This window comes from Suricata suricatta, chromosome 10 (genome assembly GCF_006229205.1).
Source record: "Suricata suricatta isolate VVHF042 chromosome 10, meerkat_22Aug2017_6uvM2_HiC, whole genome shotgun sequence".
Classification (NCBI taxonomy): Eukaryota; Metazoa; Chordata; class Mammalia; order Carnivora; family Herpestidae; genus Suricata; species Suricata suricatta.
Genome location: NC_043709.1, coordinates 44,932,520 through 44,956,756, shown reverse-complemented (window position 1 = coordinate 44,956,756; position 24,237 = coordinate 44,932,520). Strand labels below are relative to the sequence as shown.

The 24,237-nt window shown below is 39.5% G+C and overlaps 1 protein-coding gene across 2 annotated transcripts in view; it reads right to left on the bottom strand.

Annotated features, from left to right (window-relative positions):
* PTPRB (protein tyrosine phosphatase receptor type B) overlaps positions 1-24,237 on the bottom strand; it is a 114,314-nt gene that overhangs the window by 61,049 nt on the left and 29,028 nt on the right. The window contains exons 1-7 of one of the 2 annotated variants that reach the window (XM_029955235.1): positions 24,099-24,219; positions 23,420-23,693; positions 9,510-9,785; positions 8,434-8,691; positions 6,102-6,365; positions 4,062-4,331; positions 1,793-2,053 (exon numbers count right to left, since the gene is read on the bottom strand). In XM_029955235.1, coding sequence (XP_029811095.1) covers positions 1,793-2,053; positions 4,062-4,331; positions 6,102-6,365; positions 8,434-8,691; positions 9,510-9,785; positions 23,420-23,693; positions 24,099-24,152 — 1,657 coding nt within the window. In that variant the 5' untranslated portion in view covers positions 24,153-24,219. Of the gene's footprint in view, positions 1-1,792; positions 2,054-4,061; positions 4,332-6,101; positions 6,366-8,433; positions 8,692-9,509; positions 9,786-23,419; positions 23,694-24,098; positions 24,220-24,237 lie in introns of those variants that run through there. The other variant, XM_029955233.1, reaches the window with a different exon arrangement.

Below are 24,237 nucleotides of genomic sequence, written 5' to 3'. Positions count from 1 at the left end.
AAGCACCCTGAGCAAAAGACAGCAAACTCAAAAGACAATAGACATTTCACATAAAGAGACTTGGAAACAGAACCAAATGGAATGTTAGAAAATGAAGAACATACCAATTAAAATTTAAAACTCAGTGGATAAAGTTGAAAAAGATGAGACAGAACTAAAGAAAGAATAAATGAACTAAAAACAAAGGACTGAGGAAATTATTTAGACTATAGCCCAGAGAGCAAATACATGGAAAACATGAATATATATATACACATATATATGTATTCTATATACATGAATATATCCCTGATTCTATATATATTCTATATACATGAGTATATAGAATATTTATGGAATATATATATAAATTCTAGAATACGAGAAGGAGAATGGAGGCAATATCACAGAGTTAATGGCTGATAAATTCCAGGCATGATGAAAGATACTAACCTGCAAGTAAAGAAATCATAATGATCTCAAGCAAGATACACAAAAGTAGTCTGTATTTAGGTTATCACTGTCAACAACAGAACACCAAAGGCAAAGAGTAAATCTTAATAGCAGTCATAGCAAACAGATTACCTAGAGAGAAAAAAATTAGACTGACAGCTGACTTCAACAGCAAGAGTAAATGCCAGAAAGCCTACAATAATATCTTCAATGCACTGAGAGAAACTAGCTTTCAACGTAGAATTGTAACCAACAGAAAGTATCTTTCAAGATTGAGAGCCATGTTAAAATATACACAGAAAAACAAAAGTTTGGAGAGTTGGTCCCTAAAAACCCTAAGAAAGGAGACGTGAAAGATGTTTTCCAAAATAAAGGAAAGTAAGCCCAGACAGGACTTGTGACATGCAGGAAGGAAAGATAAGAAGATAAGTGGTTATTGTTTGTGGGCTTAAAAAAGGAGAGAGAAATAAAATACAGAACAACAATATATAAATTGGATAAACGAGGCTTTGATGATGATTTTGCTTCCTATTTCACTGAGAAAAAGAAGATAATTGCCCACATGCTACATTTATCTAGTTATTGGCAAAAGCACTCAATACTCTTTTTTCCCCCAGTTGACACCAAAGTTAAGCTACTCATGTTCTTCTCTTCTTTTTAAAAATTTTTTAAATGTTTATTTACTTTTGAGAGACAGAGACAGAGAGAGACAGAGAGAGCACAAGTGAAGAAGGGGCAGAGAGAGAGAGAGAGGGAGACACAGCATCTGAAGCAGGCTCTAGGCTCTGAGCTGTCAGCACAGAGCCCGACACTGGGCTCGAACCCACAAACTCGTGAGATCATGACCTGACCCGAAGTTGGTGCCCAACCGACTGAGCCACCCAGGGGCCCCTTCGTGTTCCTTTCTAACGCCAATTCCTTTACTTGTGCTCTAGACCCCGGTACCTCCTGCTTACTCATAGAATAACTGGAACAATTCTTCCTCCCTCTTCACATCATCACCACTCCTTTCTCTTCTAAAACATTCCTGTCAACATAAGACATGTTATCTCTTCTATTCTTAAAAACAAAAAAATCCTCCTTTCAAACATGCTTCCTCTTTCCGATGATGCCCTATTTCTCTGCCTCTCCTTTGTAGCAAAACTCCTTAGAAAAGTTGTTCTCTGCTCTATTTCAGTTTCAAAATAAACCCAAACAAAGTAAAACAAACAAACCCTAACAAAGAGTTGAAGTTAGTATAATAAAAAACAAACAATAGAAAAATTCATAAAACAATGACCAGTGCATAATAGGCACTTAATGAACATTTGTAAACTGAATGTTAATTCACTACACAGTATACGTTTAAAGAGAATGTTACCTGTTCTTCCTTTAGTTGAAGATGAATTTTTTAAGTCTCCACTAATACTGGTGACTGTAGCTATGTATTTTCGCCCAGGCACCAGGTTAGTAAAAGTGAATTCTTTGGCATCTTTGGGGAGTGACTTGTGGATGAATGTAAGGTCTCTGTCCGCTAGTGAAATGATGTATTTCTCCCATTCTGCTACGGGGCTCTGCCACATGACACTCAGTGAGGTCTCGTTGGCGTGTTTGACGCGAAGCTGGAGAACAGCCAGGGGCACTGAGCAAAAGGCAATGGAGACTGCATTACTGATTTGATTCGGAAACACTGGAGCAGGGGCGCCTGGTGGCTCAGTCGGTTGAGTGCTGGACCTTGGCTTAGGCCCTGATCTCACGGTTTGTGGGTTTGAGTCCTTTGTCAGGCTCTGCACTGGGAGCCTTCTTCAGATTCTTTGTCTCTCTCTCACTCTCTCAAAAATAAACATTAAAAAAAAGAAGAAAAAAACTCTAGAGTATTTCCTAGAGAGCTGTTCCCTTCCAACTAAAGGAGGGTCCCAGTTCAGCGTTCCTTTTCTGAATGTGTATGAGCTCTCAGGAAAAATAAAAAAGCTAATCACAAAATCTTTGCTGCTGTTATTTTTTTATGATTTTATTTTTAAGTAATCTCTACACCCAATGTGAGGCTAGAGCTCAAAACCCTGAGCTAAAACATCGCACGTTCTTCCCACTGAGCCAGCCAGGCACCCCAAACTTTGTTTATGTAATGTATCCAGAAAGGAAGATTCAAAAGAATACTATTGGAAAATGCTTTCCTGGGTCATTTATTTTTGACCACATATTACCATGAGTATTTATTTCTTCATATGAATTCTATGATACAAAAATATTTAATTCAATCTTGTCATCCATAAACCCACAGAGAAAGGTCCATGTTTGAGTATTTAGGTGAAGTTGGGAGTACTTTTCACTCCATTTGGTTGGATAGATAAAGTGTTTCTTCCTTTCATTTCTGAGAAGGGGACACTGATGTATCCATGAAAGCAAGAGCAATAATAGTACCTGATTAAGGGCTCCCATTATCCAAAGAATTGAAATTCCTTTAAAAGGTTTTATTATTACAATTTCTAGGATATGTTGTTAAGAGTCAAGTGGTGGTCTCACAAAACAACAGGGAAACAAAATTATGGAAGAACTATATTGGTTTTTACATCAAAGAAATCTTCTATAATTCTATTCTAATTGAGTCCCTAAATCTTCCTTCTTTAATGTGCTGAAATGAATTGGATTGTTACATCAAAGCCTACTTCAACTTCCCTTATTGACCTAGAGGTACAGTTTAAGCAGTTTAAGAAAATTTTCCTGATAATTATGACAATATGCTGAGAGCCCCTACTTTTCTTGACAGTATTCCAAGTTATTTGAGGTGAATGAGGTAAAATATTGGAGAGGAAAGAGACACTTATTCTGTGAAATGCTAAAAGTAGCTTGTATAGGTCTTTGATAGGTCCCAAGCTTAAATAGGTCTTTGATCATTATCCAAGGGATATTAATATCTGGAAAATGAAGATATTACTGGAAGACCCAGTTGGCAAGGTAAGGAGGTGTCTTGGTCCTTTTCTTTGACATTCTTCTAAGTCAATTGAACATTGAATCAATGTAGTTATTTATTTATCATCAGGCAAGAATGAGAGAAAAGATATTTGAATTTCACTCCAAGTATGGAATATTCCATGTCACAGAAATGTTGAGCTTGGAAGAGCAATTCTCTTAGTTGAAAGTTGAGGTAACACACTCAGAGGGGTTGTGACTTGCCCAAGGTATTACAGTACAGTGGTGACAGCCAGAATACCAAAACCCATGTCTTTGGATCTTCATTCTCTTCTACCCTAAAACCCAAAGATATCCCTCTTCACGTTAATAACCTTTCCTTGATACATGAAATTAGTCAACATTAGACCAAGGCAAATTAGGTCCAGCAAAAAAAATTTCAATTGTCCTCTTTTGTGAGAAGGATTCTCAATTTGTTTTTTTCCTATTCTTTTGGTGTTTAAAATGGCTTTCTTTTTATAAAATAATGGACTTACTAGTGAAAGCAATTTTTAATGTTCTAATTTGACAAAATGAAAGGCACCAAACCTAATTCAGTCTATAAAAATTCTATAATATCTTAAATTCAGGGAACACGGCGGGGAGGGAGTGAGGAGGGATGACACTGACAAGTATCTGTGTTACTTCGGTGAGGGACCAAGTTAAGGTTCCAAGTCATTAACACCTTCATATTTGCTTACCTGTCCTGCCATGGCAACGCTTAGAATTCTTCAGATTTCCACTCTCAACAGTGACTTCTACCTCATACTGTCTTCCTGGTATGAGTCCGATGTCATCTATGACATAGTGTGTTTCCTCCTTTCCCACCGTGATGTTGAGCAGTACCACAGAATCATTGAAGAGCAGGATACGATACTGCTCCCAGTCTCCAGCAGGGGGCGACCAGCTCACTACTAGGGATCTTATGGAACCATTGCTGTTTGCCTCCAGGTTCCCAACATTCTCTGGAACTAAACGGTGAAATGATGTCAAAAAGGAGATTCTAAAAACCAAAAGTAAGGATACTCATTCACTTTTCATGGGCGACAGTAGATAAGAGACCTAATTGCTCCAGTTCAAAACATTTCTCTCCCTTTCTAATGTTTGTGGATTGCAAATGAGTGTTCTTTCATTTTGGAGGCATTTGATACTCAAGAAATAAACGCTGAAATCATCTTAGTAATATATCAGTAATGCAATCTTCTGTAACACTGTTAATAACCTAGAGATATGAGCGCTGTGTTTTATTGATTGCACGCCAGCCCCAGAGACAATATTGATGTTGCTTCTAATGATGTTGACATTGATGCATGTGGTTGGTGCCTTTTGGTAGAGACACTGCATGTTGTGGTCATGAAACATTCCTCTCTTTTCCAATGACAAGACTAATCTTCTTGCAATATACCTCTGGCCTAATTATTCATTTGCTTAAAAACATTCAAGGTCTCTCCATTAATTACAGAATAAAACATCAAGTTCTGGGTGTGGCATTTGTAGCTTTCCAAGATCAGACCCCATAATCTCTGGCCACTCCCTGCAGCTGCCCTCTCCCCTGCTTCCCCACCCTCCCAAACGCTGGCCTCCAACTACATTTTCTGAAGACCTGTAAGTATCCTGGCCTCTGCCTTCCGACCTTTGCTTACATTGTTCCTTCAGCCTCAAATGCCTTTCCCTCTTTTCCCTCTTCACATTTTTTAAGTCCCAGTTAAAGACCATTTCCTCTGAGAAGTCTTCACTGCTCTTCGGAACAAGAATTTTGTTCTCTTGTTTTCCTGACCGTTGGCTCTTGGTTGGAATCTCTAACAGCACAGAGAATGGACTCTCAAATTAAATACTGTGGTTTAAATTCTAACCCCACCATTTACTGGCTAGATGACTATAGACAAGTTATTTTATCTCTCTGAATTATCTGTAAAATGATAATAATGGAACCTCGCTCATGGTTTTGACATGAGAACTTAATGAAATAATGGTGTAAAGTGTTTAGTTAGTGCCTGATATGTGGAAATATCAATGCAATTACTATTATTAAAATGTACTATTTTTATTTTTTTGTGTGTATATTCTATATTTGTCTGATTAAAATGTATCTTCCTTAAAAGCAAGGGTTGGCAAAATAAATATTTTGGGATTTGCAGGCCACAGATGGTCTCTGCCTCATCTTTGTCTTTCTTTTTCCTTTTTAAAAAAACTCCTTAAATATGTAAAAGCCACTCTTAGTTTGGGGCTACGTAAGTACAGGCCACAGGCCATATCAGGCGGAAGGGTGTAGTTTGCTAACCCTGACATTTTAACAACTTTCCAAACTCATCACACAATAATTTACACACAGGAGGCACTGGATAAATGTTTGGTCACATAAATTAATAAAATAATTTATGGAAAACATGATTAAGTGCTAACTGGCACTCACTATATGAGTTGATCAGAAATGTTTTATTCATTAGTATCAATGCTAATGCATTTACGCTACTTAAGTGGGGTGACATGAAATAGCACAGGGCAGAGCTGGCTGTGCACATCATTCAGGAACCATTCCAAACACATTTGCTTAAATAACTCAGAGGAATGCAGCTAACCCTCTCCTTTACTCTGTATGTAGGGCCCTAGGCCACAGGCACCCTTAGTCATGTAGACCATGTTTCCCAAGTTGGGAACTTATTTTACCCCGAAGAATGGATCCAAGATGGAACAGACAATGATTTGGAAAACCAAGGAATATTCTGGAGCCCTACACTAACCTGTTCTGCCCACTGCCATCTTCTGAGCAGACAATTCACCCGAGACACTGCTGACAGTAACTTGATAAAGTCGTCCAGGGGTTAAGTCTTTGAATTGAGTTTCAGTAACCTGAGGTCTGAGTATTCTGGATTCTTTGACAATGCCTTTGTGAAACAGGGTAATGTTATAGGAATCCACATTTCCAGAAGGTCTTTGCCACTTGACCTTTAGAGAGTTCAAAGTGCCATCATTTGTCACCTTCAGATTTGAGACTTCCATGGGGGCTAAATAGGAAGAAAAGAAAAGACACTTTAACTCAGGATATTGTACCAGTCTTATGGCCAAATCTTGACCTGTCTCTTAATCCCTGTAAGTGGCATTCCCTGCTCAGAAGAAAACAACGATTTCGGTAGCAAAAATAATACTGCAAAATCAAAGAGAGGCTGTCTGGCTGTTGGAAAGAGCATAAAGATGAGAGTCAGGAGCCTGGATACTGGCTCAGCCTTGGCCATCAGTCAGCTGGGCAACCCTGGACAGTCCTGTGAATCTCACTGAGCCAAGGGATCTTTACCAGCAAACGAGGTCCTGGAATGCTCACAGAAGTCTGTCATCGGCCTAATTTCTCCCCATATTAGTGTATTTAATAATAGCAAGTACATAATAAATAGATTGCTTAACTCATTGGCCATCACAAAATTTTGTGTGCTAAAAATAGGCTATCTTTCATATAAAATCATGATGAAGTTAAAGCTCAAGAGTTGTGTCATTATTTCATCAAAGGAAAATGATTACAAAAGAAAAACACTTTGGTGAATACTTTTCATACCTCTTGGCTATGTCATAATTTTGGGCTTCACTAATAACAAAACAAAAACATTTTATTTTTAAAATCGGCACAGCACACTGATTTGGTATAGGCCAGTGATGAGTATAATTTGTTCTTGATATACATTAATAATCCTTAAGATATATGGTACTTTTAAAAAGGATTTTATTTTAAAATGTTTTTAATGTTTATTTATTTTGAGAGAAAGAAAGAGAGCAAGCAGGGGAGAGGCAGAGGGAGGGAGACAGAGAATTCCAAGCAGGCTGTGCACCATTGGCACAGAGCCCAATGCGGGGCTTGAACTCATGAACCATGAGATCATGACCTGAGCCAAAATCAAGAGATGGATGCTTAACCAACTGAGCCATCTGGGCGCACCTAAAGATTTTCTTTTTAAGCAATCTCTGCACCCAATGTGGGGCTCACACTCACAACTCTGAGGTCAAGAGTTGCATGCTCCACCAACTGAGCCAGCCAAGGGCCCCAAGATATATGGTACATTTTTGTTGGGAATGTTTATACATCTTTTGAGGTGTGATATGAAGGATATGCAAATGTACAGGTGCCCTCAAATATCCTTCTCACCAATCTCTTGTAGTTCTAAGAACTCTCTCCAAACATACACTATATAACTTAAAAGTTTCTCATAAAATTAGATAGTTTACCAACAGAGGGAATAGCTTACCAAGAGAAGGGATTTTTTAGACCCACCAGAAGCATTAGAATCCATTAGAATGTAAGCTCCAAAGGGCAAAGACTTTGGCCTTCTTAGACACTGTTATATCCACAATGCCTAGCATATAGTTTATACTCAATAGATACTGAATGAATGAATGAATGAATGAATGAATAGAATGAATGAATGTGTACATGAAATATTCATTAAGACTTAGCACAGATTAGGGCACCTGGATGGCTCAGTTGGTTGAGTGTCCGACTTTAGCTCAGGTCATTGTCTCACAGTTTGTGAGTATGAGCCCCACGTTGGGCTCTGTGTTGACAGCTCAGAGCCTGGAGCCTGCTTTAGATTCTGTCTCCCTCTCTCTCTGCTCTTCCCTGCTCTCACTCTGTTTCTGTCTCTCTCAAAAATAAATAAAACATTAAAGTTTCATTGGATACGGAGTTTAAGAAATGGCTGTTTCACAGGAGCGGGTCTTTGTACAGCACTGAGAAAAGTAATCTTGGCTCATTGTGACTGATGTCACAAAGGCAGTGGATGCTTTTTTAAGACAAGGAAGTAGGAATCCTTACCAAAGAGATTGGAATACTAAAAAGACAAGCTAAGACTAGATCAGTAGTTAACTCTGCTACTTCAGACTGTTGTCAAGGTCTCATGTAAAATTTAGAATAAAAGGGAATCCCTCTTTCTCTGAGTAGAAAAGTGGGTACATCTTAAGGGCCTTTTGCAACACATGAATTTCAATTTGTCCCATATTACCATTATTCAAATAATTTAATAAGTTGTGGTTATTAAACATTTCCTTGATTTGAGCTTTATTCTTGTTCAGCAAGTTAGTGGGACTTACTTGTCCTGGCCAGTGTCCATCTGTAGTTTTGCAGCCCTGCAGCCTCAGTCACAATGGTGAGGTTATAGAGGTGGCCAGGTGTCAGGCCGTGGAAAGTGTAGGAAGTAGCATGTCTGTCCACGACAGTGCCATGAACTAGGATCTCTTTATCCATGAGCATCAGCTGGTATCTTTCCACATTCCCAGAGCCATGGGACCAGGAAGTCAAGAGAGAATTGGTTTTTGCTGAAATATTGATATCTTTCACTGGGGATGGCACTGGGGACATAAAATGCATTGCCAAAGGGTCATTCATAATTTCCTTATAGAAGACACAGACACATTTAATTCAAAATCACATTTATGTATGCTTCTCTGTACATCTAATTTGTGTAATAGGTAATGAAAACAGCACTCTTGAAATTTCACGGGAACCTGGATTAATGCTCTTTTCAAGGTCCATGCCTAAAGCTACATCATAGATTACCCACTTAATAGGTATGAAAGTACTTTTTGCCAATGAAGTATGGTATGGCATAGCAGGAAAGAGAAAAGAAAGGGAAGAACTATGGAAGCAAGAAAGCAGGAGAGAAAATGAGAGGAGAGAGCATGAGGAGAAGGACAATATTTCATGGAAGGAGGTGGAGTGTGTCTGTGTCATTGACATCAGGATGTCACTTGTTCCTGGTGTAGGAATATTTAGGAAACATCATGACTTGATGTTATGAAAAGAATATACAAAGGATGAAAACACTTAAAAATTGAGTTTTATTACAAATTAAGAAACCGAGGCAGAAAATGCTGTGGCCTAAGATTTGAGTTAGAAAGGCCATTAGGAAGCACCTGCTTAATTTTGGAGAGAATTCCAGTCCCAGAGAAGTTCCAGGACTTGTTCAAAATCAACCAGCAAGCTAGCAGTGCAGCCACGTCTCCTTATTTTCAGTCTAGTCTACCCAGTGTACTGCACAGCATTTGTCTGTCTGTCTGTCGACTTATCTACCTGCCTATCTACCTGTCATCTTTGGTCTGGGGCATTCTTACTTTTATCCCTTCCATTTGCTGTATTAAATACTCAACTAGCTATAAACGGGTCTTACCTGTTGATCCATTGGTATAAACTGTAAGGGAATGTTTCTCTCCAGAAACAGCTGTGATGGCAATATTGTATTTATTACCAGCAGTCAGGTTAAAAAATGTATGTTCATTCCATGAAGTACTTGCTTGAATTTGGGTCTCCTGTATCTTTTGGTTATTGTCAAATAACTCCACCTGATACTGGGTGACTTTTCCCAAAGAAGGAGTCCACCAAACATGCAAACTGGTTGAAGTAGTTTTCTCTTTATTGACTTCAAACTTAGCAGGAGGTAAAGGATCTGCAAGACCAAAACCCACAAAGAGAACATGGCTTTAAGACTTGTGCGAATACATGTTAGTTTGCTGTAACACAGATTCGCTGTCCTTCAACACTTTAAGAATCTGCTGCCCATGAAACAAATTGGCATTTTACTCCACTTTCAAACTTATTATTCCATTTTTAAAAAGAAACCCACTTAGCTACTAGTCAGATAAACTTCTTTTTCTATAAAAACTTTTTGTTAAGAAAGTTCTGAGCTTAGAATTCCAAGAAAGGTTATATTCTCTTTGGCTTGCAAGATTTTTTGTTTTTTGCTTTTGTTTTTAATGTTTATTTATTTTTGAAGGAGAGAGAGAGAGACAGAGCACGAGCAGGGGAGGGTCAGAGAGAGAGGGAGACAGAATCCGAAGCAGGCTCCAGGTTCTGAGTTGTCAGCACAGAGCCCGACATGGGGCTCAAACTCACAAACCCATGAGATCATGACCTGAGCTGAAGTTGGACACCTAACCAACTGAGCCACCCAGGCACCCCTTACAAGTTTTGCACTTTCCACACACACACACACACACACACACACACACACACACACTGACAAACATCCAAGCTATGCCTGGATAAATACCAAAAATCTTAACAGAAAATACAGATATTAGGAAATAATTTTGAAATTTATAATGAACTTTCTGTTTGTTTGTTTATTTATTTGTCTACACAGTGCAAAGCCCGATGTGGGACTCAAACTCAAAAACCATGAGTTGATCACCTAAGCTGAAATCAAGAGTCGGATGCCTAACCAATTGAGTCACCCAGATGCCCCTGAACACTTTCTTTTTTAGGTTGTGGATTCTGGAGGTTAAGTATACATAACTTTAGGTTGTTTTTATTACGTTTTTAAGTTTACTTATTTAGAGAAGGAGAGAGAGTGCTCATGCTAAGCAGCAGAAGGGCAATGAGAGAGAGAAAGAGAGAGGGAGAAAGAGAGAATCCCAAGCAGGCTCTGCACTGGCAGCATGGAGCCTAGTGCGGGGTTCGACCTCACAGATCATGAGATCTTGACCTGTGCTGAAACCAAGAGTCAGATGCTTAACTGACTGAGCCACGCAGGTGCCCGAACTTTGGGTTGTTTTTAAATATCAGAAAACCACAAAAGATGCAGACCTGATTATGAACCCAGCCTATGTTTGCTCATCAGTATCAATTCTCCCAACAGCTGGGATTTTCTCAACTTGTGTTCTAGGACATTTTGGAGCTGCTAAAACCTCCAGAGAGGGTGGAGACGGTTAGACCTGCACCCAGCTGTTGATTTAGTTTCAACTCTCAAAACCACAGGTGAGTGTGAGGGGTCTCATTTCTCATTTCCTGTGTGTTGACTCTTGGCTGCGGAACTTGTAGTAGGATGAGCCGTATGTTCCTGCATTTGGAGCTAGGTCAATAGTGTTTGGTGAACAGCCATTCTAGGATGCAGTGGGACCCTCTGAGAAATAAGGCTTTCCCTACCCTGAATGCAGGGACTAGCAACATTGAGAGACATCAAGCGATCTTCAGAAATCCAACCTGGTTCTTGACCTAGGAAGTTGGATCAAGATATTGGAGGCTAAAACTGAAAGCCAGGTCAGATGTTGTAGTGGCATGGCTACAGAGATCTGAGTTCTTCTCTACATCTTGGTAAGTCGTATTTTACTCATGAAATAACTTCAGATTCTAGAATCTTCTTAGAACAGTGTATGTGTTCAGAGGTGTCTGAAGACCGCTCAGAAGACTATCTATGGGTCACCCAGAGATACCACACATGAGCTAAATACAGCCCATGATCAATCTAATGTGTGTGTGTGTGTGTGTGTGTGTGTGTGCGTGCTTGTGTGTGTGTGTGTTTTATGCTGTGATTTATAGGAGGACCTCATACTGCAAAAAGGACTCAAGCCACCTAACATTTTATAATACAAGAACTAATATAAAATGTCAGCTGACAAGGAGGTCATGGCAGTAGTCACCCAGAGAGCCCAAAGTGCCAGCTCTGTGGTTTGCACCCAAGCATAGCAGAGGTTCACCGTAAGAGTGTGGGTCCTGTAGTCTGGTGGCCTGGGTCTGAGTCTGGTTCTCCTGCGTGGTCTCTGGTACTTCGGGCAATTTCATAACCTCTCTGTGCCTCAGCTGCTTCATCTATGCAATGCTGATAATAATACTATCTTTTTGGCAAGGTTTATGAAGATTTACAAAATTATTTTATTTTATTTTTAATGTTTTTATTATTTTTGAGAGAGAGAGAGAGAGAGAGAGAGAAGGCTTAAGCAGGGGAGGGTCAGAGAGAGAGGGACACACAGAATCCGAAGACAGGCTCCAGGCTCTGAGCTAGCTGTCAGCACAGAGCCTGATGTGGGGCTCGAGCCCACGAACCGTGAGATCATGACCTGAGCTGAAGTTGGATGCTTAACCAACTGAGCCACCCAGGTGCCCCTACAAAATTTTCTTAAAGTTTATTTATTTATTTTGAGAGAGAGAGATAGTGTGAGTGGGGGAGGAGCAGAGAGAGAAAGAGAGAGAATCCCAAGAAGGTTCCAAGTTGTCAGCACAGAGCCCAACACGGGGCCCAAACCCACAAAACTATCATGACCTGAGTCAAAACCAAGAGTTCGACACTTAACCAACTAAGCCACCCAGGCACCCCTATTTATGAAGATTAAATTGAGTGTTTTATCTAGAGTACTTAGAACAGTGTCTGGCAATGGTAGCTGCTCTTATTATTTCTATAAATAGGAGAACATCTTGTCATGGAAGCAGGAAAAGGTAGCGGCAGAGAACGTGGGCTTTGGAGTCAGACAGCACTTAGTTCAAGTCCTTGGCTCCCTCATGTACCAGTCAGAAGACTTTGGACAAGTCACTTAACCCATCTGAGTCTCCACTTTCCCGTCTGTCTGGGGAGTATAATAATACCTATATCTTTAGATGTTTTGAGGTGTAGAGATTTTATCTGACAAAGAATGGGCACTCAATATAAACTTATACTTGATCATAAAAAAAGTTTCCTCTGAGTCATTGAGAGAATGGAAGTAGAAGTGGAATATAATTTCTTAAAACTTAACTAACAGCCTTACTGGCCTTCTTCATATTAAAAAAAAAACTTGATAGGGGCGCCTGGGTAGCTCAGTCGGTTAAGCATCCAACTTCGGCTCAGGTCATGAACTTGTGGTCCATGAGTTCGAGCCCCACCCGCATAGGGCTCTGTGCTGACAGCTCAGAGCCTGGAGCCTGTCTCAGATTCTGTGTCTCCCTCTCTCTATGCCCCTCCCTCACTCATGCTCTGTCTCTCAAAAATAAATAAACGTTAAAATAATTTTTAAAAAAACTTGATAAAATCTTATCAGTTAATTCCCATGACCTAACTTTCTAACCAGTAAGATAAAATAAAAAATTCCCAAGATGATTCTAGTTTATAGGTTTTTGAGGAAAAGCAGTAGCTTCCCCCACAACATAATTTAAATTTTCTGTCCTACATAATGGTCTGTAATTAAGGACACCTTAACAAAAAGAATGAGCATAATTTCCGCTCACAGAAAGTTTCTGTCGCCTGGCAAGAAAAAGGCACTGCACTACCATGAGATTCTAGTAGCCAACGAAACTCAAGAACAACCTTGTCACGTTAATTGAGATGACACATTTGTGCTGAAGAGGCATTTTAAGGACAAGGATGAAAGAGACAGCTGCTTTCCAGTGATAGCTCAAAAGAGATCAATACTGTCTCCAAGCCAGATAAAGGTTAAAGACAATAATGGTGTGATCAGTATAATCTAAACGATATATAATCTGCAAAATATAAGCTATAGAAAATGATTTTTAAGGTTGCGTGCTAGAGGGTGAAGTTCAGAAATGCAGGCTTTATCTAATCTCTCTGAGCCAGAAAACAAAACAGTCAATCCTTTGTACATCCGCTAGAACAAAGGAACAATGAGACTGGGAAGTGCCTGGGCTTCGAGAACCTGCACTGGAAACAAACACTTAAAACCCCATTTATACTGCGATAAAGTCCTGTGCTGGCACTTGTCCACTATTGCTCCAGATGCTGCAGAAGTTAAATTGTTTTCAGGCTTCTTTTCAATCTAAGCCCAAGGAAAACTCTGCTGTATTAAAAAAATTGTTTTGCATATTTTATTAGAAACCAATTAAGAGGGGTGCCTGGGTGGCTCAGTCAGTTGAGGGTCCAGCTTTGGCTCAGGTCATGATCTCACACTCTGTAAGTTCGAGCCCCGCGTTGGGCTCTGTGCTGACAGCTCAGAGCCTGGAGCCTGCTTCAGATTCTGTGTCTCCCTCTCTCTCTGCCCCTCCCCCACTCATACTCTGTTTCTCTCTCTCAAAAATAAATATTAAAAACAAAAAAGGAAACGAATTAAGATACTTCCAAACGGGGTGTCAGTTTCACACACACACACACACACACACACACACACACATATATACACAAATGAATTTCATATATATACATATATATGAATGCAAGAGAGACATTGCATTCTCTAATACTAGTTGAAAATTTAGTTACATGTATGTAATCTTTTGATCATGTGACAGATTGTATGTAATCAGAAAACCCTACTTGACTTGTGTAATTCATGCTGATGGCTACAGGTATCAGTGTACACATATGTGCATTTATAGTCTTTCTGTTTTTTTCATGTATCACTCTCATATATACAGTACCTAGTGAAGTTTTATAAACTATAAGAACTGTCAAAAATCATAAATCAATAATTTAATCTTAATCAATATATCAAAATTTATCATTAGCTATAAATTTAAGACATCTTTGTTTGTACATCTTAAGTGCAGACAGACCTGGAATATGGAATGCTAAATGTAAAGTTCTGTGATTTTCATCTGTTAATTTGTTTGTGTGTTTAAAAATTTTTTTTTATGTTTTTTATTTATTTTTGAGAGACAGAGACAGCGTGAGCAGGGGAGGGTCAGAGAGAGAGGGAGACACAGAATCTGAAGCAGGCTCCAGGCTCTGAGCTAGCGGTCAGCACAGAGCCTGACGCGGGGCTCAAACCAATGAACCGTGAGATCATGACCTGAGCTGAAGCCGGACACTCAACCGACTGAGCCACCCAGGTGCCCCTCATCTGTTAATTTGAATGAATCTGCCAGGATCACGAAACCTGATAATTTTTAAGTGGGCTAGATGTCAACCCAATTTTTCATCTCTTAGAGGAACAGATGAAGTTTAGCTAAACTTCTGAACCAAGATGAACTCTGTTTCCCTTTTTAAAAAATGGGACTTAGGAAGAAGGAGAAATTCACATATAAAAAAATACAAGTAACAAGTAATGCCTCCCTAAAAATTATTTTGTATGGACACCATAACATTATTATCTATTGATATGGGAATTTCCAGAGTGTTTAGAACTTGAAATGATAATATTTATTTTGTAAATAAATTCAAACTTATAACAAGAGCACAGGCAATCCCAAGTTTAGTACCAAAAGCTTTTCTTGAAGTCATGATAGAATCACAGTGTATCCAGTATATCTGTGTAAGATCTGGTAATTTACAATGTGCTTTCTCAGTTGGAGGTCAGAGATGTTAAGTGACTCATTTATATCATATAGGTAACAAGTAGTACAGCTGAGATTCTGGTGCAGAACAAGCACACCTGGCGGCAAGTTCCTTCTAGCTGTCCCAGGGTGGGCGATGTCTTGAGTGCATATTCAGTAAAATAACAAAACAATCAAACCAGATGTCTATGGGGAATAACTAGTAAACTTACAGAATTTTCATTTGATGGCTTGCATACTGCAGGTGAGAGAAAATGAATAGTAGCACCAACCACACCTAAATCTAATTCTGTGGCTGTACAAGTTACACTGATTCTTTTTAAAAATAATTTTTCTTGTTTGCTCTTTTTGTTTCCCTAATCTTACTGCTTTTACCTGGGATCCCATTGCCCTATGTCTGAACTGCTCCCAGAGTTTTCTCGGTGCTTTCCTTGCTTTCTGTCTTTCCTCTACCGTTGCCAAATAACCTCTTTGTATATCTTCCCCATCACCACCTTCTTCCTTCTTACAGCACCACGATGGTTTCAGGAGATGAAGTCTAAGTTTCCCCACAGGGAGAGTCTTCTCCAACAGGATGTCATTCCCCACCTCTCCACCTTCTCTTTTACCACCCACTAACTCCAGGCCAAGAGATCTATCTTTTTAATAGTTGCAGGGTCTGTTTCTATATCTTCACACAATTGGGATACTATTTTAGTTAAAAGCAGGTGGCCAGGAGACTGGAAGCTCCACTAATGTAGAACTCTGTATAAAATGCAATGAACACTAACTATTCATATAAAATAACTGGGAATTTTCTCATGGTAGTCGAGATAAGGTTGTTGCAAAAAGCCACAGACCATCCCTTGGTGTGGGTTTTTGAAAAAAGGCAGGAGAATAAAATGAAAAAGCAATTGCTCACAATCTGCAGTTCATTACATACATTTATAGAGAGGTAATTCTCTTCTACCTTGGGATCATTGCTCTCTGACTACTGTCAGCTTCCTGACTTATTTTTAGATGATATACTATATTGTGATAACACATCAGAGTGACATGCATTTGATTTATCAACTTTACACACTAGATATGAAGTTCAAGTAGTAACAACGCTCTAAGTTTGAATGACCCTTGAAAGGGAAATCAACACAGTGTTCTCAGTTATTTGCGTCATCATTAGCAGCAGTGCAGGATGCCAAGTTACTGTGAGGGTCATCGTGTTTGGCTCTAGGTATGTAAGTGGCAGATACTCCTCAGAGAGTCTACAGTCCCCTTGGGCACTCAAGACATGTGTGGAAAAGATAAACAAAAGGTGAATTATTAGAGAGGGTGACTTTGATGTCAGACTAGATGGGGGTCCAAATCCCATCATTATCACTTACAACTTTGACTAGGTAAGTTGTTTAAGCTCATCTATGCTCAGTTTCCTCATCTGTCAAAGAGAACACCTACTTTACAGAGCTGTAGGTGTGAAGAGATAATGTAGGTAAATGTTAATGGTGACTCTCAGTAAATGACAGTCGGTATAATGTCGCTCTTAAGAGTAACACAGGCCAGGGGCACCTGGGTGGCTCATTCAGTTAGGTATCTGGCTCTTAATTTCGGCTCAGGTCATGATCTCATGGTTCGTGAGTTTGAGCCCCACATTGGGCTCTGGGTTGACAGTGAGGAGCCTGCTTGGGATTCTCTCTGTCCCTCTCTGCCCTTCTACTGTTTGCACACATACTCTCTCTCAAAATAAATAAACTTTAAAAAACTAATAAAGAGTAACGTAGGCCAGCAAAAAGACCAAATGTGAAAATGGAGACTGACATCAGAAGGCTAAGGTCTCAGAGGTTGGCTTCATGAAAGAAATGAATTTGAACATGTTTGGAAGGTCAAAGTAGGACTTAGAAATCAGAGAGAAGACAGGGTGTTATAGAGTGGAGAACAGGTTAAGCTAAGGCACTCCGAGTGAGGACCAGGGAACCGTGTCCTTGCTGACAACGTGCAGGTGCCCTGACAACCGACGGGGAGACAACGCTGCCATCCAGTCGCTATCCCGATTGCAGCCCCACTCCAATTCTTGGATATTAACAAGTGAGGCTTTCTCAATATTATCTGAAGTGCTCTATAAATGCTGCCTACAGAGAAGCCCCTTGGCCTCGCCTTTCAATTAGATTGCTGCCCAGAGGCCTCTCCTAGGTAGAAATTCATGAGCTGTCACTTCATGCACACCTCCAAAACTGGACATGTAGCTGCTATGGAATTATTGCTAACGTTAGATATCTAAATAATATTGTGGTTATGTTAAAAATAATTCTTTCAAAATGGATACTAAAAGATGTATAAATGGAATCAAATGATGACTTGGGTTGTATCAAAATGATATGGGGTGGGGGAGTCGGTGGAGATAGAGATGAAACAAGATTGGCTATCAGTTGGTAACTACTGAAGGTAGGTGATGAGTACATGGTAGTTAATTATATCATTCCGTTTACTTTTTTACATGCTTGAGTTTTTTTCATAAAAAAGGAAGGAAAGCAAAACCAAAAACAAAAATTACTGGAAATCTATATGTAAACCTACCATGTTAACTTTAATTGCATATTATATGTTTAGGGACATATATTCATCTTCATTTCTGTACATTCATATACACTGAATGGGCTTGATTTCTTCTAAAAAGTCAGAAAGGTGTCAGTATTATCCATTATCCCTCAGGGGTGTTCCAGCAAATTGATGTCTGGAAATGAAAGGTGAAAAAACGTTTCTTTGTTCTTCTCTTATTCTGTCTAACAAATTAGATTTTATGTCTTTCTAGCTAACCTGTAGAATGCCATGCCCACCAAGACACTTATAGAGGGACAAAGTCAGACGAATGGAGGAAGTTTCCTAAACACTCAAAAGAAGATTAAGAGAACTAGGTTGGTTCATTCCATATTCATAGCTCATTTTGACCTTAGAATTCCTGAAATAGATGGCCAATGGCTGCTTGCTAAATATTGAAATCCATCACTGAAAATTCCATACTATTGAAAATCAATAGCTGCTTATAATTTCTTCACACTAAAACACATTTAATCATGATTCCATCTTTGTGTGGGCTAAGTATACATAGATTTAAGGTATTTTGTAATATATTTTTTCTTCTTTAAAAGTTGACTTGAAAAGTAGTAACAATATCATATGGTAATTTGAAAGAACTGATACCAACTTACAAATTATATCCTTTCTGCAGAAAAGTGGAAAGAATTGGAATTGAGCCAGCAAACCAGAGTTCAAGTTCTGGATCTATTATATACTAGCTGTGTGATCTGTCACATTAGTTAATTCTCATGAATATCAATCTCACCTCCAACCTTAAAGTAATAATAGTAAACATACTATGCACTTAGTATGTGACAAAAACTATTCTAGAATTTATGTATAAACCAAATAAAACCTCAAAATGACCCTAGGAGGTAGGCATTATTTTTATTAATATCTCCATTTTATAAATTAGGAAAAAGTCCTGGAGAGGTTAGTAACTTTTTTCGAGGCAACTTGACTAATAAGTGACAGAGAAGGCTGCCTTTAAACTGAGCTCTCAAACGTTAATGCAACCTATGCCTTCACGATACTCCCTAAAAATAAAATTAAACAATATATGGTTAATATAATATATATTTTATAGTCTTTTAAAAATTTTTTTAAAATGTTTATTTTTGAGAGAAGGAGCATGAGCAGGGGAGGGGCAGAGAGGGAAGGAGACACAGAATCCAAAGCAGGCTCCAGGCTCCAAGCTGTCAACACAGAGGCTGATGTGGGGCTCGAACTCATGAGCTGTGAGATCATGACCTGAGCCAAAGTTGGACACTTAAACAACTGAGCGACCCAACCACCTCTAATATATATTTTATACTCTTACCTACTAAATAAAGTTGGTAAAAGTCTTTTATGTACTATAAAAGCACAAGACAAACATTAGAGTGTTATTTTCTTCATGGGAAAGATGATAAATATTCTTGGATATTATAGCCATGCATAGGGAGGAATGGTACCAGAATCTTAATGCCAGCAAGTAAAAGAAAGACTATGTCAATAGCTCTTGAACTTCATTGTGCATTGATTCACTGTGGTATTTGTTTAAAATCAGATACCCTAGACTCTGCTCCTTCTAAATTCATTACATGTGGGGCAAAAGTCAATAATATATGTTTTTATAAGAAGCTCTATGAAAGAGTTTGATGCAAGTAGCTTACAGACATTATTGAGAAGCATTGACTGATGTTTAAAGCTCTGTAAGTGTATGGGCTGAATCGTGTCCCTCCAAAATTCTTGTGTTGAAGGCGCAACCCCCCAGTACTTCAGAATGTGATTGTATTTGAATATAAGGCCTTCAGCAAGGTAACTAAATTAAAATGAGGTTGTTAGGGTGGGGCATAATCCAATATAACTGCTGTCCTTAGAGAATATGGACACAGCAAAAAGGTGGGCACCTGCAAGCCAATTAGAGAGTCCTCAGAAAAAAAGCTGCAGACACCTTGGGCTGGGACTGGGACTCTTAGCTTCTAGAATTGTGATAAAATAGACTTCTGTTATTTAAGGCATTTGGTCTGGTATTTTGTCATAGAGTCCCTAGTAAACTAATACAACAAGTAACATTTTGAAGTGAAAATAAATAGCTGATATGGTGATATGCTAATGAAAGCTCCTGAAGTGTTTTTTTAAATTAAAGACAAAGGAATTAGCCATATTAAAAGAGCTAATTTTGTTTTACTCTTTGTTCTAGGCTGATCATTTAGTAGCTGAAACTGACTAATAAGAAGGCATGTGCTAGTAAGATATTCTTCCTATAAGTAAAGTTCTCTACTACCGGACTACTTCCCTGGGCTTTATAACTTGCCTATAATCCAATAGATCACATTTTTTAGTATATATTCATTCTACCACTGAAATATTCATATCTACCTCTTATCATCTATGTATCTATGGATCCACTCATTCAACTATCCATTCATTCATCCATCTGTCCATCCATTTAATCAATATTTATTGAATACAATATGCTGGTTGCCCTTTTAGATATTGAAAAACGACTTCTTATTTCTGGGAAGATAAAAGCCCCAAAAAGTTCTAAATGAAAACTCTGAAGTTTCATTTAAACAAACTCAAGGGCCCTCAGGATGCATTGAAGTACAGAAATAAATGAAGTGGTCCAGGGGGATTCCAGTAAATTGGAATCTAAAAGGAAAGAAACTACAACTTAGCTTTAGAGAGTTCTAAGCAGACTGGTTCAGCTTTGCCAAACCTTTTAGTCTTTTAAGGGAACCCATAAATCTGGTATTTTTGTGAATTTGCTATTTTTAGTGCTGGTGAAATAATCTGGATTTTTCAAAAACATTCATGAGCTAAATGAAACAAATTTATTATTTAGACGCCTAGACACCCTTAGCAGCTACCAGTTTGCAGCTCTCTGCGACTCTGAGGACACGGTGCTACTAAAGTGTTGGAGTTCTTCCATATCTGTTGTCTTCATTATTTGATTTCCAGTGAATTCACAACTAAATAATTTGGCTTTCACCTTATTATGGCTGTTGCATCAACCATTTAATGACTAAAGAAACCCGAGAACTGCCTAATGTCTTCTCTATGATTATGAAAGTGTGGCATCCACAGGGCAAGGTCTTCATCCAGGAGAGAAGCGATGAAGCTCTGTTCCCACCTTCATCATGACCTTCTCCCACGTCTGCACAAGACCACGTTTTGTTCATCATCCTTAGAAGTGCACCAGGCACTACCTGATGTAATTCCCCGCAGGATCCAAGCTGGATACATGTTTGTTGAATCCACGGAGTTTCTTGAAATCTGACTTAAAATCTGGAGTGAAAACTGATTGTTGCTGAAATAGTTCCCATTTAGTTAAACCTTTTTTTATCTTTAAGGTCATGTCTACATGACAATAAATTCGCTATTTTAGATGCCGTCTCAGGAAAAACAATCAGACAAATCATACTTGAATGATACAGAGATCATCTAAGCAACTGTTGTGTCTCTAGTCACATCATGTCTTGCTCTCATTCTAATTTATTCTAGACTGATAAGACAGGCAAAATGGAAGAAGGAAAGACCAACACATTTTGAATAACTTTTTTGATTGAAGTTGTAACTCAGACGTCACATTTTACGACTAGTCGGTCCTACTTTACTAATGGTAAAATACGCTTTGTAGAGTTCATCTCTATAGCCTAGCAATTTAGAGAACTGCGAGTACTTTCACACAACTAAATGAAAAATTCACATGTGTCCTTAAAATACAGAAAGCACCAATGACAAGAAACAAATAGCAAACAACCAAAAAAATCCTTCCTGAAACATTTGTAAAATACCTTAAGTGAAAAAATGTTTATGTAAGTAATTTTTAAAGAGCAGAGAATCCTAAACCTTCTACCATGGTACAAAGAGGTATGGGGGGAAAGATTACATAAACATCACCTGCAAATTTCATTCTTCACATTTATCATGGAGCACATAAAATTTGTGGTGAAAGTATATTTGTGATACTATAAAAAGTAGCTCCTTGAGAAAAATGATGAAAGCCTGAATGCCAATGAAGTCTTTTTTTAACTCAACATAGTCAATAAAATGCAAATATTTCTTACATTTCGCAAATGTCTCTGGACTTGGAACACCTACATGCATAATTAAACTTGGAGCGCATTATAACTCGTAACACCCACAGTGAGTCCTTTTCCTATTTTTAAAAATCGTTCTGCCCCATTCAACAGACACCTTCGCAAAAAAAGACACATCTGAAAGTTCTGTCATAAATGTCACAGTATTAGCAGTCCGAGTGTTCACAAAATCATCCTCACAAACTGAGCAACCAACAACCCTATGTCCGTAAACCCAGCACCTTAACATCTGTAAAATGTTCTAATTATGTGGTTGATTTCAATCTTTCTTTGATTCCATATAAAAACATAACCAAATTTTCCATTTAAGTTCCTGCAAATCTCAGAAATTACCTAGACGCTTCATCTGAAACAAGCCAAGTGATGTAACTGGGTGTTCTTAATTTTTCTGTGAAAAAATAAGAGAACTGATATTTGACTGACTTATTACACGAATCCAGTTACATTTCCTGACCTGGTCTGAAAAGCTGAGGTCTGAAAGCTCTTACACATTTTTAAAGAACAGTAGCTTAGGAAAGAACCTGTGTTCAGGTTGAACGTGAACTAGTAGTAAGGACAACACATTTCTAAAATTTGACTTTCAGAAGTTTTCTGTGACATTTGACCTTCCTGGATGAAAGCTTAACAAGTAAAAGGTACTGATGATATCATTAAACAGCCAAGTTGTTAGAGAATTTAGAACACGTTTACTGTTTACAGGGTAGCTGAGAGGAATAAGGAGGTAAGTGCAAGAAAGCCCCTCCACAAGCGATTGGCACTTGGTAAGAACTTGGACCTGAATGACCAAGTCTGACACTCTTATTTTACAGGCAAGAAAACCCAGGCAGGAGAGATGAGTTCTCCTTACCATATACTCCTTGTGGGGGTCACCAAAAGTATAAGGAAAAGAAGTGACTTGAAGTTCAGAATGACCAATGGACCTTCTCTGATACTATGCTGTTTTAGTTATTCAAGTTCTACAAATTAATTTTCATGCCCCCATTTGAAGGGATTTTTCTAATTCTCCCCTATGAATGGCTCTATTCTATTTTTGAAGATTTTATGTCCTGGTTCCAAAAATAAAACTACGTCGAGGGAAGGCATATCCCTAATCATTGCACTTCCATTATTTATTCTAAAAACATTTACTTAAAATCATTCCAGGGCTTGACAATTTAATGCGATGGAAGCTCAAACCACATCATTTTGACAGATTTAGCAAATTCCCCCCACAACCCACAGCTCCCGTCTGCTATGCTCCCCTTCAAAGGGCCAGTCCGCTGTCTTCAGCACTAAGGAAGCCTCTCAAAGTCAAACAAGCTGCTTCTGGCCAGATGGGAGGAAACTAGAAATTTTGGTCAATATTGATCTTCACAGGTATTTTTACCTTTATTTTTTGTATGCCTGGAACTCAAATGAAACCCCAGCCTGAAAAAAGGCAGGGCTCAGCCCAGAGTGGCCTAGCCGCCCAACTGCACCTGTCACCCCTTACCTGTTTGCAAGACCACAATACTCTCTTCTCCATCCAGAGACACAATCCTGAAGGTATAGAGGGTTCCCGCTTGTAAATCCTTGGGGTAACATCCATAGGTGGTGTTGTCTATTCGCGTGGGGTGGCACCATGCGACCCCTGACATGTCACTGCTATAGATGAGGCTGAAGTTACAGGGTGACCCCGAAGTTCTCCACTGGAGAGACACGGACCGGCTGGAGACCTTGGACTCTGTCAGGGTGACGTTACATCTCACTGGCTCCCCCAGTCCAGTCTGCAAAGGAAGAAGACCCAGGTGAAGCCCACAGTCGAGACTGCGCAGGTACTTGTCCGCAGCCAGGTCCCCAAGCCGCCTTCTCAGCCCTCAGCCCCAGCCTCAGTCCATCCCTTTGCCCTCCAGCCAGAGAAAAGGCCCTCGGAGAAGGTGGGTGCCAACTTTCTGCTGAGCTGCTCTTTCTCGGGAACAGCTAGAGAAGGAAGGTGGCTTTCGTGCCTTGGAGGTAGTAAGAGCTGTCAGTCCGGCTGGGGGCTCAGGAGAGGACCTTTCTTCCCAAGGGAGAGGAAGAAATCCTGCCATCTCCCTCTGCAAAACACAACCCAGGCGACCGGACAGCGGCGTGGGACTTGGGTCGGCGGGGAGGGGGGCGCGTCTGCCCGCGACCCCTCTGGGGCCACTCACCTGCAGCAGGCTCAGCGTGGTCCACAAGGCCAGCCCGGCTCCATGGCTCAGCATCGCGCTCGGCGGTGACCACCCGGACTCGGCAGAGGGGCTGGGGGCGCGGCGCGGCCCCGACGGCCGGCGCGGGGGGCCACCTGTT